This window comes from Pristiophorus japonicus, chromosome 18, assembly GCF_044704955.1.
Source record: "Pristiophorus japonicus isolate sPriJap1 chromosome 18, sPriJap1.hap1, whole genome shotgun sequence".
NCBI lineage: Eukaryota > Metazoa > Chordata > Chondrichthyes > Pristiophoridae > Pristiophorus > Pristiophorus japonicus.
In genome coordinates this window covers 24,749,815-24,768,278 of record NC_091994.1, presented here as the reverse complement: position 1 = coordinate 24,768,278, position 18,464 = coordinate 24,749,815, and the positions used below count along the sequence as shown (strand labels likewise).

Sequence of the window (18,464 nt, the reverse complement as noted above, 5' to 3'; positions counted from 1 at the left end):
AGCCACAAGGACACGTCACTGTCTGAATTTCTAGGCTCTGGGTCATTGGCATTTTTTAGACAGCTCCCTGGCTGCTGTTGGAGAATCCGCCTGGAGCGGATTGGGGGAATTGACTGCGGAAGCTGCTCCGTTGCTGGCTAAAAAACTTCAATTGTTTTCAAGCATTTTGATAAAAAAAAGCTTCATGTCCTGTGCTATCGATCACCTTAGGAGCAACTGCATAGGCTTTCTGACTCATAGAATAGTACAACACAGAAGGAGGCCATTGAGTCTGCACTGGCTCTTTTGAAGAGCAATCCAGTTAGACCCACTTCCCCGCTCTTTCCCTGCTATCCCTTCAATTCTGTCTCCTTCAAGTATTTATCCAATTCCCTTTTGAATGCTACTATTGAATCTGTTTCCACCACCCTCTCAGGCAGTGCGTCCCAAATCTTAACCACTTGATGCGTAAAAAAGGTTTTCCTCATGTCGCCTCTGGTTCTTTTGCCATTCATTTTCAAATCTCCTTTTGTTGCCTGTAGCAACGCTGGAAGCCAGGAATGCACAGGCAGCCAAAACACGGCATATGGCATATTTCTGTCATTTGTGTGTAACTATAATACATTCCCCCACCTCTGGGCAAGTATTTTATATGCCTGATGTTACTTCTGGCAGAAAATGCCAGAATTGGTGGGGAGAGCGGGGCGCCAGCAGGGCTGTTCCCAAAGAGCTTTCCGCCTCATGCTTGGAGCCGGTGTGCCTTCAACAGAAAATCTAGGCCCGAATCCTGTCAATTGGGTCACACCCAGAGATTTCCAATCAGCAGCTCAATATGGCAACACTGCGCTGGCAGCTGGGATTCACTGAAATCTACAAAAACAACTATTTAAATAACAATGTTGGTGAAATAAAATACTTTTTATGAGGGGATAAAAGGCAATCATGAATGCCAGAAATCTGAAGTAAAACAGAGAAATGCACGGCAGGTTGATCAACATCAGACAGATAAAAGCAGGCTTGTATTTAGCAGGGATCCTCCAACAATGGCGATCTTTTAAGATCACAGCTGAAGGGTCCCACCCAGAACATTAGCATATGTTTCTCTTATAGAGGCTGATGGACCTGCTGTGCATTTGCACCTTTCTCTGTTTTTGAACTGTTTTTGTCCGCACCCGGCCACTAGACCTGGCACGGCCATTCTCCGATCATTCCCAGCTACAGATTGATTCAACGTCAGCCTGACACTGGAAAATCCTCCACCACTGCGGCAGGTGGAACTTCTACCGTTAACCAAATGCTCTGGGATTCCACAAAAAACGGAAAATCCCATTCGCAGAGTCCGACTGGACGGCCATCTTAACAGGTCTTGGTTCGAGGTGTGACTGATTCATGAGCCACCAGAGATAATGTCATCGATGAGTTACGCTCACTCTCATGATTGGGAACAGAAGTAAAGAATGTGGGTGGACAACTACTTGGATTTTTTTCATTGTTAATCTTTTTAAAGGCTGGGACAACCAAGTAATAATTTGATTATATTACAAGGCGGGGGGTGGGGAGGGGGGGGCGCATAAATATGATATAGCCACTAACAAATCAAATAAAGAACTTAGGAGGAATTTCTTTACAGAGACAGTGGTGAGAATGTGGAACTCGCTCTCACCTGGAGTGGTTGAAGCAGATAGCATTGATGTGTTTGAGGGGAGGCGTGATAGAAACATAGAAAATAGGTGCAGCAGTAGGCCATTCGGCCCTTCTAGCCTGCACCGCCATTCAATGAGTTCATGGCTGAACATGCAACTTCAGTACCCCATTGCTGCTTTCGCGCCATACCCCTTGATCCCCCTAGTAGTAAGGACTACATCCAACTCCTTTTTGAATATATTTAGTGAATTGGCTTCAACAACCTTCTGTGGTAGAGAATTCCACAGGTTCACCACTCTCTGGGTGAAGAAGTTTCTCCTCATCTCGGTCCTAAATGGCTTACCCCTTATCCTTAGATTGTGACCCCTGGTTCTGGACTTCCCCAACATTAATAAGAACGTAAGAACATAAGAATTAGGAATAGGAGTAGGCCATCTAGCCCCTCGAGCTTGCTCCGCCACCCAACAAGATCACAGCTGATCTGGCCGTGGACTCAGCTCCACTTACCCGCCCGCTCCCCATAACCCTTAATTCCCTTATTAGTTAAAAATCTATCTATCTGTGATTTGAATATATTCAATGAGCCAGCCTCAACTGCTTCCTTGGGCAGAGAATTCCACAGATTCACAACCCTCTGGGAGAAGAAATTCCTTCTCAACTCAGTTTTAAATTGGCTTCCCCGTATTTTGAGGCTGTGCCCCTTTGTTCTAGTCTCCCCGACCAGTGAAAACAACCTCTCTGCCTCTATCCTGTCTATCCCCTTCATTATTTTAAATGTTTCTGTAAGATCACCCCTCATCCTTCTGAACTCCAATGAGTAAAGACCCAGTCTACTCAATCTATCATCATAAGGTAACCCCCTCATCTCTGGAATCAGCTTAGTGAATCGTCTCTGTACCCCTTCCAAAGCTAGTATATCCTTCCTTAAGTAAGGTGACCAAAACTGCACGCAGTACTCCAGGTGCGGCCTCACCAATACCCTGTACAGTTGCAGCAGGACCTCCCTGCTTTTGTACTCCATCCCTCTCGCAATGAAGGCCAACATTCCATTCGCCTTCCTGATTACCTGCTGCACATGCAAACTAACTTTTTGGGATTCATGCACAAGGACGGTCCAGGGTGTCCTTGGAGATGGAGCACGCGGTGTCCACCGGTACGCTCGCGGCCTTCCGCGAGAGGTGGGCACCGGAGGGACTGGAGTGCATCATCACGCCCGGCAACCAAATTTTAATTTGATTTTACGTTTTAAAGTTTAATTTGTTTTAATTGCCGGTGCTTTTAGTGTCCCCCTCCCCTTTTATAGGGGGCACTGGAAAAAATTTGATTTTAGCGCCCCAAAAAAAAAGGAAAAAAAAGGGGCCTTTAAAATGTCTGCTGTGTCACCCAGGCGGGTGGCACGGTTTAATGTTTATGTTTATTTTCAGGTAAACTCAAAAGAGTTTCATGCACAAGGACGGTCCAGGGTGTCCTTGGAGATGGAGCACGCGGTGTCCACCGGTACGCTCGCGGCCTTCCGCGAGAGGTGGGCACCGGAGGGACTGGAGTGCATCATCACGCCCGGCAACCACATTTTAATTTGATTTTACGTTTTAAAGTTTAATTTGTTTTAATTGCCGGTGCTTTTAGTGTCCCCCTCCCCTTTTATAGGGGGCACTGGAAAAAATTAGATTTTAGCGCCCCCAAAAAAAACCAAAAAAAAAAGGAAAAAAAAGGGGCCTTGAAAATGTCTGCTGTGTCACCCAGGCGGGTGGCACGGTTTAATGTTTACTCAAAAGAGTTTCATGCACAAGGACGGTCCAGGGTGTCCTTGGAGATGGAGCACGCGGTGTCCACCGGTACGCTCGCGGCCTTCCGCGAGAGGTGGGCACCGGAGGGACTGGAGTGCATCATCACGCCCGGCAACCAAATTTTAATTTGATTTTACGTTTTAAAGTTTAATTTGTTTTAATTGCCGGTGCTTTTAGTGTCCCACTCCCCTTTTAGAGGGGGCACTTGGAAAAATGTGATTTTAGCGCCCAAAGAAAAAAACCAAAAAAAAAGAAAAACACAAAAAAAAAACACAAAAAAGGAAAAAAAAAGGGCCTTGTAAATGTCTGCTGTGTCATCCAGGGCGGGTGGCACGGTTTAATGTTTTTTGTTTCACAGATAAACTCAAAAAAAGAGTTTCATGCACAAGGACCCCCAGGTCCCTCTGCACCGCAGCATGTTGTAATTTCTCCCCATTCAAATAATATTCCCTTTTACTGTTTTTTTTCCCCCAAGGCGGATGACCTCACATTTTCCGACATTGCATACATGAGGGAGATGGGAATGAAGGGATATGGGGGATGCAGGATGGGAAGAAGTAATTAGAGTGGGAGGAGGCTCGTGTGGAATATAAACACCAGCATTGACTAGTTGAATCGAATGGCCTGTTTGTGTGCTGTCAATCCCATGTAATTCTATGATGGATCATAATCTATGAACAGAGGTTCTATCTGGGCATGCTCAAGAACACCTTGTAGATTTTTGCTGGTAGAATTTGGTGGACAATGAGAATGTGCACTGAAGTTTGAGGACACCTTACCTGATCCAGTACCCCCAATGCCAGGACAGGCAGCCAGCTGTATATCACTTTGTAGAAGGTGATGCACCACTTCTCAAAAACAGACTTTGGATAAAACAATAGTTAGTGAAAGTTACTGTGTGCTGGTTAAAGAACAATCAGACAGATAACAAATAAAAATAAGTCATAGATGTAAGTTTAGAATGATTGATAAGCAGTGGATTTGATAGCACACGGATGGGTGGAGAGGACATATGTTGTATTTAAGTGTATTTTTATTTCTGCCAGAGAATTGGCACCTTTTACTATTTTTCAACTTACACTGCAAAACAACATGAATTTGCTGATGGCAGATTCTAGAATTAGCTGACAAAATTGAGGACCTGGTCAACAGGTCATCAATGGTAGAGACAGTGTGACTTCCTTCAGACAGTGTTCAGTAAGTATGGTGTGATTAGGAAGTCTCAAAGAGGCTGATTTCCTTGTTCATGGCACCTTCCACCTTTGTAAGGGAAGAGGCTGAACACTCTGGAGATGTGATGGCCGAGGTATTAAGATAGAGTACTGTTCTTTTAAAGGTCAGTCACCAGAGCTTTGGAGTGGGAGAAGGAAGTTCAATCCTCCTCGTTCAAGATCCAGGCTGTCTACATGTCTGCGAGCCCACCAAAGTTCGTGGGATCAGAGGCCAGAGCCTGCACAAGCGGGCCATTCGTGATTGGGAGCACATTTGCAATGTGAAGACGCTGGAAACTGGAGAGGGGGGTTGCTGGCCGTGGAGAAGGTGAGGGGGCCATCTCCCTCTCAAATAGCTACAGATATTGCCCAAGCAACCTTCCTCAATTATATATATAGGGCTCCATTATAATTCTGTTTCTACAGGCACCGTAGTTAATAAAAGAGACACATTTACAGACTGAAAATTGTGAAAGAGCAGTGACTTAAATATTTAAACATATTATCATAGAATCATAGAAATTTACAGCATGGAAGGAGGCTATTTCAGCCCATCGTGTCCGTACTGGCCGACAATGAGCTATCCAGCCTAATCCCATTTACCAGCTCTAGGTCTGTACTCTGTAGGTTACAACACTTCAAGTTCACATCCAAGTACTTTTTAAATGTGGTGAGGGTTTCTGCCTCTACCATCCTTTCAGGCAGTGAGTTCCAGACCCCCATCACCCTCTAGGTGAAAAAAATTCCCCTCAAAACCCCACTAAACCTCCAACCAATTACTTTAATCTATGTTCCCTGGTTGTTGACCCCTCTGCTAAGAGAAATAGGTCCTTCCTATCCACTCTATGTAGGCACCTCATAATTTTATACGCCTCAATAAGGTCTCCACTCATCCTCGTCTGTTCCAAAGAAAACAACCCCTGTCTATCCAATCTTTCCTCATAGCTAAAATTCTCCAGTCCAGACACCATCCTCGTAAATCTCCTCTGTACCCTGTCTAGTGCAATCACATCTTTCCTGTAATGTGGTGACCAGTACTGCACGCAGTAATTATGGACTCACTCTGAATGAGATTTCCAATTTGTGCCAAATTATGGGCAGTTTGGTCTCTGGACCCACATCTACTGTGACTTGAGTTGAGATGACTCAAATGCATTTCACGTATGACGTTGCTAGAAAGAGAGCTTAATCTCATCGGTTGGAGCTGGGTACGAAGTCAGGTCCTAGCTGTGAAAGTGGAGTAGCCTAGATCAGTTCTTGGGGTGAACTTGTATTGTCTCTTTTAGATGCTGACAGGCCTGAAGTATGTTTTCGCCATTTAGAAACATAGAAATTTAAGTGTAGAAGGAGGCCATTTCGGACCATCGTGTCCGCGCCGACCGACACAGAGCCGCACGGCCCTTGGTCAGCAGCCCTAAGGGTTACATATAAACCTATGAACAATGACGGAAAGGCAAAGAGCACCCAGCACAACCAGCCTGCCCCATACAACTACAACACCCCTTATACTAAAAACATCTACACTCCACCCCAACCGGAGCCATGTGACCTCCTGGGAGAGGCAAAAACCAGATAAAAAACCCAAGCCAATTTAGGGAGAAAAAAAAATCTGGGAAAATTCAGGTGATCAAAACTAGTCCAGGAGATCACCCTTGACGGATTCTATTCCCTGCAGTACTTACCATTATATCTGCGCCGTTCAACAAAAGGTCATCCAATCTAATCCCAATTACCAGCTCTAGGTCCGTAACCCTGCAGGTTACGGCACTTTAAGTGCCCATGCAACCATCTCTTAAAAGTGGTGAGGATTTCTGCATCCACCACTCTTCCAGGCAGCGAGATCCAGATCCCCACACCCTCTGCGTCAAGAAGCCCCCCTTAAATCCCATCTAAACCTTCCACCAACCACCTTAAAACTATGCCCCCTCATAATAGCCCCCTCCACCAATGAAAATAGATCCTTACTATCCACTATGTCCAGGCCCCTCAATATTTTGTACACCTTGATGAGGTCTCCTCTCAACCTCCTCTGTTCTAATGAGAACAAACCCAGCCTATCCAATCTGTCCTCATAACTAAGATTATCCATTCCAGGCAGCATCCTAGTAAATCTCCTCTGCACCTCTCTAGTGCAATCACATCTTTCCTATAATACGGCGACCATAACTGCACGCAGTACTCCAGCTGTGGCCTAACCAAAGTATTATACAATTTAAGCATAACCTCCATGCTCTTATATTCTATACCTCGGTCGATAAAGGCAAGCATTTCGTATGCCTTCTTAACCACCTTATCCACCTGACCTGCTACTTTAGGGATCTGTGAACAAGCACTCCAAGGACCCTTTGTTCACTATTAAGTGGCCTACCATTTAATGTGTATACCCTTTCCTTATTAGCCCTCCCAAAGTGCGTCAACTCACACTTCTCTGAAGTAAATTCCATTTGCCATTGCTCTGCCCACCTGACCAGTAGATTGATATCCTCCTGCAGCCCATGACTTTCCTCTTCATTATCAACCACACAGCCAATTTTAGTTTCATCTGCAAACTTATTTAATCATATTCCCTATATTCAAATCTAAATCGTTGATATATACCACAAAAAGCAAGGGACCCAGTACTGAGCCCTGCGGAACCCCACTGGAAACATCCTTCCAGTCACAAAAACATCCATCAATCATTACCGTTTGCTTCCTACCTCCAAGCCAATTTTGGATCCAACTTGCCACTTTGCCCTGGATCCCATGGGCTTTAACCTTCATGACTAGTCTACCATGCGGGACCTTATCAAAAGCCTTTCTAAAGTCCATATACACTACAGCATACGCACTACCCTCATCGACCCTCTTGGTTACCTCCTCAAAAAATTCAATCAGGTTCGTCAAACACGATCTTCCCTGAACAAATCTGTGCTGACTGTCCCTACTTAATCCTTGCCTATCCAAATGCACATTTATCCCACTGCTTCTTGCAGTCCCTCAAATGGACAATTTCTGTTAATTTATGGTTTCTAAACAGTGCCGCTAGTGTGCGGGAACATTAGTAGGAAATGTTTGCAAACAATTTAACAAATGCATCCATTCTAACTCCCTCTGAAGAAGAGAGCAGACCCGAAAGAACTTAATGGTAGGGCTCAGCTGGCCTAGCAACATGTCTCCACTGGGATATCGGAATGATGACAAACATTTGGGAATTACATTTTTATTGGGTCCCTAACCTATGAAACAAAAGCAGGAGAGAAATTTCTATCCACTTTAAGATGAAGAGAAAACAAAATATTAAAGTTAAAAAAGGAGAATTACAAGGGGAAATCTTCTCCCCGAGTTTTTTTTTTACACATTGTCAAATCATTTTTTTTACATCGGACAAATTTTGTGGGTTTTAGCTCTTTGAAGTCAGATGTTTTCTAACTCACAAACTGGGCCTCTAGCGGTTTAAGCTCCTTGAAACCCGCGCTTCCCGTTAAATCTGAACTTTAGATAAACAAAGCAGCATTGTTGAGACATTCGTACTTACCAGACCCGAAAATCCATTAAAGAATGAAAACCAGATTTGGACAAAGGAAAATGCAAAGGTCTTGTACAGGAAGTATCTGAGGAATTTGCAGATCCTTATGTAGGCCCATCGGCCGTGAACCAGAAGCAGCCGTTCAAGGTAGCGGAATTGTCCAAGCGAGTAGTCGCTTGACAAAACGGCCTGCATGCCTTCCTGCCCGCTGATTCCAACTCCAATGTGGGCCACTGGGGAAACACACAATCGTTTGTAAAGTCACTCGCTATAGACAGGGCTACACAGTTTGTTTCAGACCATTCACAGATTATTGAGTGAGATGTATTTCTATGACCCAGAATAGATTGGAGGTATACTAAACCCAATGCCACTGAAGAAGGCGGCCCACCTGCCCCTTCGCAAGGGAAATTAGGGATAGGCAACAAATGATGGCTTTGTCAGTGATGCCCACATCCCGAGAATTAATATTTTGAAATTTCATAGGCCCACATCAGTAAGTTTTTAAAAATCTTTTCTGTTGCCTTATTAAATTTCTGAGCTGAATCAATTTATTAAATGATGTAACTGTATTAGGTGTAACTGATGTAGGCTGCTCTCTGGCTGAGAACAGCCTTATTATACATTCTGGCATTATCCTGCCCCCACCACCCGTCCACACAATCGAACATCAACCCAACACCGTAAAGGCAGAGCTGCTGTGGGACTAGATCTTATAGGGAGCATTGTACATCTAATAACCTATCTATTCTGCACCTTCTGTTATAGATGTCTAGTTCCAAAGCCAGCGCAAAGCAAATCGAATTGCTAAATTATCGTCCTAAATTAATGCTCCCAATATTTAATAATAAAACAAAGGATCTGGACTATTTGGGGGCATACAGGGACGGGGGAAGAACGATCAGGGTTATGGCGGGGGAGGGGGAGAGCAGAGACGGGGTAATTTTAGATTAACGCACCCAGCAGAAAAGTGATGGGATCGGATTGCCCACCAATTTGAGACCCCGCCCCATTTTATTTTCCACTGAGGTCAAAGGAGAAGAAAATAGGGTGGAGTGTGAAATGGGTGGCAGATCCGACCCCTTGTTTCCTGCCGGGTGGGTTGGATTAAAATATCCCCCTGCTGTAGCCAGAATGGCTGATTCAGCAATGAACCGCAGAATGTAAAGTGTTAAAACACCAAGGGCTGGATTTTAGGCTTTTCTGTTTTGGGGGTGAAAACGGAGGTGGGGTGGGAAAGTTACTGGCCGAGAATGGTTTGCAGTTTGATAAGGAATTTTCACCATCTGGGCCAGAAACTGTTTGGAAAGTGGGCCAAAACTGCTCCTTTCAGATGAGACGTTAATACGAGGCCCCATCTGCTCTCTCAGGTGGACGTAAAAGATCCCATGACACTATTTCGAAGAAGAGCAGGGGAGTTATCGCTGGTGTCCTGGGCAACATTTATCCCTCAATCAACATCACAGAAACAGATTATCTGGTCATTCGTCATCATAGGCAGTCCCTTGGAATCGAGGAGGACTTGCTTCCACTCCCAAAGTGAGTTTTTTGATGGCTGAACAGTCCGATACGAGAGCCACAGACCCTGTTACATTCGTCGGGGGAAGGGATCGGTAGGGCTGGTTTGCCGTGCGTTCCTTCCGCTGCCTGCGCCTGGCCCCTTCATGCTCCTTGCATCGAGACTCAAAGAGCTCAACGCCCTCCCGGATGGACTTTTTCCATGGGCGGTCTGCGGCCAGGGTCTCCCAGGTGTCAGTGGTGATGTCGCACTTTACCAGGGAAGCTTTGAGGGCGTTCTTATAACGTTTCCGCTGTCCTCCTTTGGCTCGTTTATGAAGGAACTCCACATAAAGCATTCGATTAGGGAGTCTCGTATCTGGCACGCATACTATGTGACCTGCCCAACGAAGCTGATCGAGTGTGGTCAGTACTTCAATACTGGGGATGTTAGCCTGGGCGAGGACACTGATGTTGGTGCGCCTGTCCTCCCAGGAGATTTGCAGGATCTTGCGGAGACATCGTTGGTGATATATCTCCAGCGACTTTAGGTGCCTTCCGTACATCGTCCATGCCTCAGACCCATACAGGAGGGCGGGTATTACTACAGCCCTGTAGACCATGAGTTTGGTGGTAGATTTGAGGGCCTGGACTTCAAACACTCTTTTCCTCAGATGTCCGAAGGCTGCACTGGCGCACTGAAAGCGATGCTGAATCTCCCCGTCAATGTCTGCCTTTGTTGATAAGAGGCTCCCAGATATGGGAAATGGTCCATGTTGTCCAGGGCCGCGCTGTGGATCTTGATGATTGGGGGGCAGTGCTGTGCGGCGGTGACAGGACCTGGTGGAGGACCTTTATCTTACGGATGTTAAGCGTAAGGCCCATGCTTTCATATGCCTCAGTGAATACATTGACTATATCCTGGAATTCAGCCTCTGAATGTGCACAGACGCAGGCATTGTCTGCATACTGCAGCTCAATGACAGAGGTTGGGGTGATCTTGGACCTGGCCTGGAGGCGGCGTAGGTTAAACAGCTTCCCACTGGTTCTGTAATTTAATTCCACTCCAGCGGGGAGCTTGTTGATTGTGAGGTGGAGCATGGCGGGGAGGAAGATTGCTGTCAGTGGGAGCTTGCTGTGCACAAATTGTCTGCCGTTTTTCCCACATTACAACAGTGACCACAATCCAAAAGTACTTTATTGGCTGTAAAGTGCTTTGAGACGTCCGGTGGTCATGTAAGGCGCTATATAAATCCAAGTCTTTCTTTCTTTCTTTGGAAACAGGTAAGCAGTGTAAAACCCACATCACTTCAAGTTGTTTCTAATCTTTGAGAATACAATGAGACTCACTGAACCCTAGTTATCACTGGGGTGAACAAATCCTCCATAGAACTGCCATAAGCTCCATGCCCTTCTTCCTAGCTGGCCTTCAAAATAAAAGAAAACTCCACAAAATCTGTCTTTTAAGTGTCTGATTTGTCTTATTATTAATAAATGAGAGATGTGTGACATCTGCCAACTAACATTAATCTGTTGTGGCATAGGTTCACAGCATGTTTCTAGCACTGTGCATGTGTCTAATAATGTTAAATGGCATAATTCAGGTCTGATCTCTCTTTCAGTGCCGCGAGTTCTTAAAGTACATGTCCATACATTTTGCTGTTCAGTTTCACTGATTGTCTTCAATGGAATCTTCCAAATCCCCTAAACAGAAAGCTTACATCGCAGCCTATGGAATGGATTGTTTTTTTTAAAACCTTGATTCCCTTCACCGGGCTAGTTTTGTAAAATGGACGTTACTGTATTATCTTATGGGTCTGCTCTTAGGAGTTGAGTGTTTCAATGTGTTGCTATGCTGAAGATGATAACGTAGTTATTGTGGAAGCCACTAGATGGCAGCACAGTTCCTGTAACCCGTGCCACGCACCAAGCATGCCTGCACCTTACGCAATACTGTCGGTTGAGACCAATCTTTATGTCTCAGTTGTGCCTTCAGGCCACAGGTCTTTTGTAAAGAAAAACAAACCAGTATTTAACCATAATGGAAAAGGCAAATCTGGCATATGACGTAATATAACATTGGGAGAGTAGGACAAAGGGACCCAGGTTCAAACTCAGAAAGGGCAAATTTAGGACTGATAGCAGGAAGTTCTTCATATGAAGAGTGGTTAATACATCAAATTAGATATTGGCATAGACTAGAGATGGCAAAAACCGTGTAATCACTTAACAAACTAATGAATAATGGGCAGTTAGGCTATCTGACTCTGTCAGTTTTTGGGGGCCAATATGCACCCAGGTTTTGCGGTGTGCCTACATCCTAGAGGAGGATTAACACCCGAATCCATGGGAGCCCAGAAGCTGATGTGCCTGCAACACCCTGTCAGTCTGGTCCACGTGCCTCCGATTTGCTAGTTCTTAAGTGTCTGATTTGCCGCCTTATTAATAAATGAGAGACGAGTGACATCAATCAACCAACGTTAACCTGTTCTGACATAGGTTGACCGAATGTTTCTAACACTGCGTATGTGGCTAATAACGTTACTGATCATTTAAATGCCCAGATTTCCTATAAAATAAAGCTCCCGCCACCTCTAGTCACCAAATGATAGAATATTACAGCATGAAAGCAGGCCATTTGGCCCATCTAGTCTGTGCTGGAAATTCTATCATTCTAGGATTCCGTGCTGGTGTTTCTTCTACACAAATCACCTAGTTCAATCCCACTCTCCTGATCACTCTTCATACCCTTTAACATTCTTCTATTCTCCTCCCGCCGCCTGAAATTCCGCTCCCGCCCACCGACCATGTAGCTTTTCCCACTGGATTAGGACAGGAGGCCATCTCCAATCATGTGGCCGGGTCCCAGGAGTTTCACTCCAGGAACTTGAGCGCATAAATCTAGGCTGACAATCCAGTGCAGTGCTGAGCGAGTGCTGCACTGTCGGAGGTGCCTTCTTGCGGTTGAGACATTAAACCGAGGCCCTGTCTGCTCTCTCAGGCGGACATAAAAGATCCCATGGCACTATTTCGAAGAAGAGCAGGGGAGTTATCCCCGGTGTCCTGGCCAATAGTTTTACCTCAATCAACATCATTAAAAAAAACAGATTATCTGGTCATCAACTCATTGCTGTTTGTGGGAACTTGCTGTATGCAAACTGACTGCCGCGTTTCCCACATTACAACAGTGACTACACTCCAAAAGTACTTCATTTGCTGTAAAGCGCTTTCAGAAGTCCGGTGCTCGTAGAAGGTGCTATATAAATCCAAGCCTTTCTTTTAAGATCCCGTGGGTGTCACAATGTGGAGGGCCAGATGGCTTCCCATTGGCCTCACCTCACCTCTCCCCTCCCCCAACCCCGTTTTCCCCTCTCCCCGCCCCCGCACCAATCCTATTCATCCTTAAAATCACCCCAAAATTATTGGCCAACAACTGAAGAAGACTAACGGGCCCTATCATTTTGTGCCTTAGCCCTGCCTCCTTCCCTTTTGAATAGGGGAATCACATTCTGTGACTCTGCGAGTCTTGCCTTACTTTTCAGCATGTTAACATCGTTCGCGCCATCCCCTATAGCCAGCGTGATGGCACTTTTGTACTTTTTGACCAGCTGCACCACCATGGCTTTCTGCTTGGGAGTGACGCGGCAGCAGATGACAGCCTGGCATTGGCAGGCCAGCTCCACGAAGGCTCTCTCATAAGTCTCTTCCTCACAGTCAACGTCCTCTTTTATTTCCGGATTAATGGTGGTTCTCAGCTTCCAGCAGGATTGATTCTTCCTTTTTGATTGTTTCGGGCATCTAATGAATTCATCCTAAACGTAGATAAGAACATAAGAACATAAGAAATAGTAACAGGAGTAGGCCATTTGACACTTCATGGCTGATCTTCTACCCGAACTCCACTTTCCTGCATTATCCCCATATCCCTTGATTCCCATAATATCCAAAAATCTGTCTTGAATATACTCAATGACTGAACCGCCACAGTCCTCTGGGGTAGAGAATTCCAACAATTCACCACCCTCAGAGTAAAGACATTTCTGCTCATCTCAGTCCTAAATGGCCAACCCAGTCCTAAATGGCCAACCCAGTATTCTGAGGCTGTGATCCCTGGTTCTCGACTCCCCAGCCAGGGGAAACATCCTCCCTGCATCTACCCTGTCAAGCCCTGTAAGAATTTTTTATGTTTCAAAGAGATCACCTCTTATTCGTCTAAACTCCAGAGAGTATAGGCTCATTCTATTCGATCTCTCTTCATAGGACAACCCTCTCTGCCCAGGAATTACACAGGCCCCATCCACTAGTTTCATTAATCAAGGCAATTAACTCACTCAATTCACTCTCTGTTATATGGCCATCTAGTCTCAGCTCCAGAACTTTTTGAGTTTGTGCATCACACTGTGTTCTGCGATATTGTTGCAGCACACACCGTTGAAACATAGAAACATTGAAACATAGACATAGAAACACAGAAAATAGGTGCAGGAATAGGCCATTCGGCCCTTCGAGCCTGTACCACCATTCAATATGATCATGGCTGATCATGCAACTTCAGTACCCCATTCCTGTTTTTTCTCCATACCCCTTGATCCCTTTAGCCGTAAGAGCCACATCTAACTCCCTTTTGAATATATCTAACGAACTGACCTCAACAACTTTCTATGGTAGAGAATTCCACAGGTTCACAATTCTCTGAGTGAAGAAACATAGAAAATGCTTCCATTTTGTCGACAGTTGCTGGACACTGACCCCCACCTCTCCCAGCATTGTGACGTTCTGCATATGACACAGTCGCTAACCGTTGGAAACATAACTCTTAAAAGACTCCAAAAGTAAACCTGTTAAAGAAGCGGATAACATACCAAGAAGCTTCCTGTGATAATCAGAGCTTTGTTGTCACATGACAGCACATCAGGCTGCTCACTGCAGCTTATGGCCGCTGAAACAGTTGCAACGTTGATATCTTTGTATCTGTAGTTGTTCTTCTGCAACTTCTCCAGGACCGTGCTGAGGTGGTGATAAGACAGAAATGTGCACATGTTACTGTTGGCTCGCTGAAGGGCAGCTCACAGTTCACACAAGCTCCCTTGGCTCACACTCAAGCAGTTAAGTCAGACGTGTGAAAAACTACTGAGCATTCAGGCTGGCCACTGTTAGGCGGTCAAATTTAATGAAGAGAATGAGCTGCTGGACATTCCTAAGTTCAAAACCGTCTCTGCGTGAGAAACAAAAAGCACCTGACAAGAAGGTGGGGGTGGGAGGGCGATGGAACCTGATGCTGCCAGGGTTGTGATCTTGAGGGAAAAGGGCCAGAAGAGCTACAAGACTTAGGTCGAGAGCTACCAGATATTGGGATAACTTCACACACAAGTGATGTGATTAAGTGCTTTGACATATTTATGTTATTTTGTCACGTGCTTAGAGACCAATACAACACAGTTTGCCATTCCTTTTTGTGGTGACAGTGGCGATAAATTGCCACAGGTCTTCCAATAAGCAGTGGTAGGGCTAGGAATTAGGCCAAATCCCAGACTTCACCGCCGTCCGCCTCGAACAAGGTCACCAATGATAGAGAGAGGGGGCCGGGAGGAGGGGATTCCCAGACTGGGAGCTTCCTCAGCCCTGATCTGGCCAGTACTGCTGGGTCCCCCCCCCTCCCACCATTATTTCATTCCCCCACTGCCCCCCACCACCCCCCTCCCCCCGTTGCCCCGGACCAATGTCAGCAACATTTCAATTGGAGAATGTCTCCCATGCCCCACATATTCTGGTGGGCACATACAAAAATTCAAGTAATTCATCAATAGAGAACAGTATTATTCATGACTTACTTGATGTCACGTCCTTCAAAAAGCACCATTTGGTCTGACAGTAACTTACAGGAATATCCAATATTAATCGCCGTTTCTGTTTAAAAAAGGGAAAAGACAGATAAAAGTAAAGAAAGAAAGAAGACTTGGATTTATATCGCACATTTCACGACCACCAGACGTCTCAAAGTGCTTTACAGCCAATGATGTACTTTTGGAGTGTAGTCACTGTTGTAGTGTAGGAAATGACTGGGGGGGCAATCCCCTGGGAGGACAGTTGCACCAACATCAACATCCTCAACCAGGCCAACATCCCCAGCATTGAAGCACTGACCACACTTGATCAGCTCCATTGGGCAGGCCACACTGTCCGCATGCCAGACACGAGACTCCCAAAGCAAGCGCTCTACTCGGAACTCCTTCATGGCAAACGAGCCAAAGGTAGACAGAGGAAATGTTACAAGGGCACCCTCAAAGCCTCCCTGATAAAGTGCAACATCCCCACCGACACCTGGGAGTCCCTGGCCAAAGACCGCTCTAAGTGGAGGAAGTGCATCCGGGAGGGCGCTGAGCGCCTCGAGTCTCATCGCCGAGTGCATGCAGGGAACAAGCGCAGGCAGCGGAAAGAACGCGCGGCAAACCTGTCCCACCCACCCCTTCCCTCAACGACTGTCTGTCCCACCTGTGACAGAGACTGTGGCTCTCGTATAGGACTGTTCAGCCACCTAAGGGCTCATTCTAAGAGTGGAAGCAAGTCTTCCTCGATTCCGAGGGACTGCCTATGATGATGATGATGATGTAGGAAATGCAGCAGCCAATTTGCACACAGCAAGCTCCCACAAACAGCAATATGAACATGACCAGATAATCTGTTTATTTCTTATGTTGATTGAAGGATAAGTATTAGCCAGTATGAAGTATAATGTGGATAAATGTGAGGTTATCCACTTTGGTGGTAAAAACAGAGAGACAGACTATTATCTGAATGGTGACAGATTAGGAAAAGGGGAGGTGCAACGAGACCTGGTGTCATGGTACATCAGTCATTGAAGGTTGGCATGCAGGTACAACAGGCGGTTAAGAAAGCAAATAGCATGTTGGCCTTCATAGCGAGGGGATTTGAGTACAGGGGCAGGGAGGTGTTGCTACAGTTGTACAGGGCCTTGGTGAGGCCACACCTGGAGTATTGTGTACAGTTTTGGTCTCCTAACCTGAGGAAGGACATTCTTGCTATTGAGGGAGTGCAGCGAAGGTTCACTAGACTGATTCCCGGGATGGCGGGACTGACCTATCAAGAAAGACTGGATCAACTGGGCTTGTATTCACTGGAGTTCAGAAGAATGAGAGGGGACCTCATAGAAACGTTTAAAATTCTGATGGGTTTAGACAGGTTAGATGCAGGAAGAATGTTCCCAATGTTGGGGAAGTCCAGAACCAGGGGTCACAGCCTAAGGATAAGGGGTAAGCCATTTAGGACCGAGATGAGGAGAAACTTCTTCACCCAGAGTGGTGAACCTGTGGAATTCTCTACCACAGAAAGTTGTTGAGGCCAATTCACTAAATATATTCAAAAAGGAGTTAGATGAAGTCCTTACTACTAGGGGGATCAAGGGGTATGGCTAGAAAGCAGGAATGGGGTACTGAAGTTGCATGTTCAGCCATGAACTCATTGAATGGCGATGCAGGCTAGAAGGGCCGAATGGCCTACTCCTGCACCTATTTTCTATGTTTCTATGTTAGCCAGGACATTGGGGATAACTCGCTTGCTCTTCTTTGAAATAGTGCCATGGGATCTTTTACGTCCACTTGACAGAGTAGAAAGGATCTCGGTTTGACTTTTCATCTGAAAGACAGCACCTCCAACAGCACAGGCCCCCTCAGCACTGCACTGGAGTGTCAGCCTAGATTTTGTTGTGCTCAAGTACTTGGAGTGGGACTTGAACTCACAACCTTCTTACTCAGAGGCAAGTGTGCTACCCACTGAGCCACAGCTGACACTAGAGAGAAAGGTAACTCCCATTTATTCAAACCGATAAATTACAAAGTACCGTTCCTTACCTCATAACAGTTACATGTTGTTCTCCAATATCTTCATTTACCTATGTCACAATGTTGATAATATACATTTGCCCATATCACCAGTGATTGCTTTTGGCTTCAGACCTCACCTCTACATTGCAGCTGTCAGTAATAATTGCTAGCAAGTGTGCTGGGGAATGAGATAGTGTTCATATTCATATTCTCTCCCCATGATCACCAGCTCCATAGAATCTCCCATACTGGAGATAATGCCTTCATTCTACTTCCATTGTACAATGTCTGGATGACGGATTCTGTTCTCTCCTCTTTCCAAATGCCACTGGTCTTCGGTGCGCCAGTGGACTGGGAGCAAGTCCCTGGCTGTGACGTCATTGAGCATTGGTCGCAGAAGGAGTTTTTGAAAGTCTTGGGTGTCATGACAACCATACCAAGGGGTCAAAGCCAGTCTGCATATACCAGGTTTAAGTTTGCAGCCTGTCTGCATTGAGATCGGAAACGTTGTTTAGGCATAAGTGTGTCAAAGATTATAGCTTAGGTCGCTGTATCGAGATCTGGTCATCTTGGACCAGGAAAGGTCAAAGTACCTTCAGTGTAAGTTTATGTCACTTCACAATTTCCTCAAAATACAGAGTTTGTATACAGTATAATAATGAGCACATGTCTATCAGGGGCTTCTAGACTCTGGTACAGCGATCCAAGGACTTGTGACATATTCTACCTTCATCCCATCCTAATCCCTTTTCACTGGCTAAGATGATTTTTACATATGTATTTTTACTCTTCCTATCTAGGGAGGGTGACCGAGGTGTGCATTTCTCTTCCATTTACCATTCAGTCATGCTGGGCTCCGCTGTGTAATGGAGAGACACGATTGTCATTAGAGTACAATGTGGAGGATTGGCTCCCTGCATGTACTTTATGGCAATCGCTTGTTGTCGGATTCATAGACCCAGATTTTCATGGAATTTAAATGGCAATGGGAGATATG

The 18,464-nt window shown here is 45.6% G+C and overlaps 1 protein-coding gene across 1 annotated transcript in view; it reads right to left on the bottom strand.

Moving 5' to 3' along the window:
* LOC139229005 (phospholipid-transporting ATPase IC-like) overlaps positions 1-18,464 on the bottom strand; it is a 140,485-nt gene that overhangs the window by 41,849 nt on the left and 80,172 nt on the right. The window contains exons 20-24 of the mRNA XM_070860668.1: positions 15,458-15,533; positions 14,489-14,633; positions 13,162-13,438; positions 8,139-8,362; positions 4,190-4,273 (exon numbers count right to left, since the gene is read on the bottom strand). Coding sequence (XP_070716769.1) covers positions 4,190-4,273; positions 8,139-8,362; positions 13,162-13,438; positions 14,489-14,633; positions 15,458-15,533 — 806 coding nt within the window. The remainder of the gene's footprint in view (positions 1-4,189; positions 4,274-8,138; positions 8,363-13,161; positions 13,439-14,488; positions 14,634-15,457; positions 15,534-18,464) is intronic.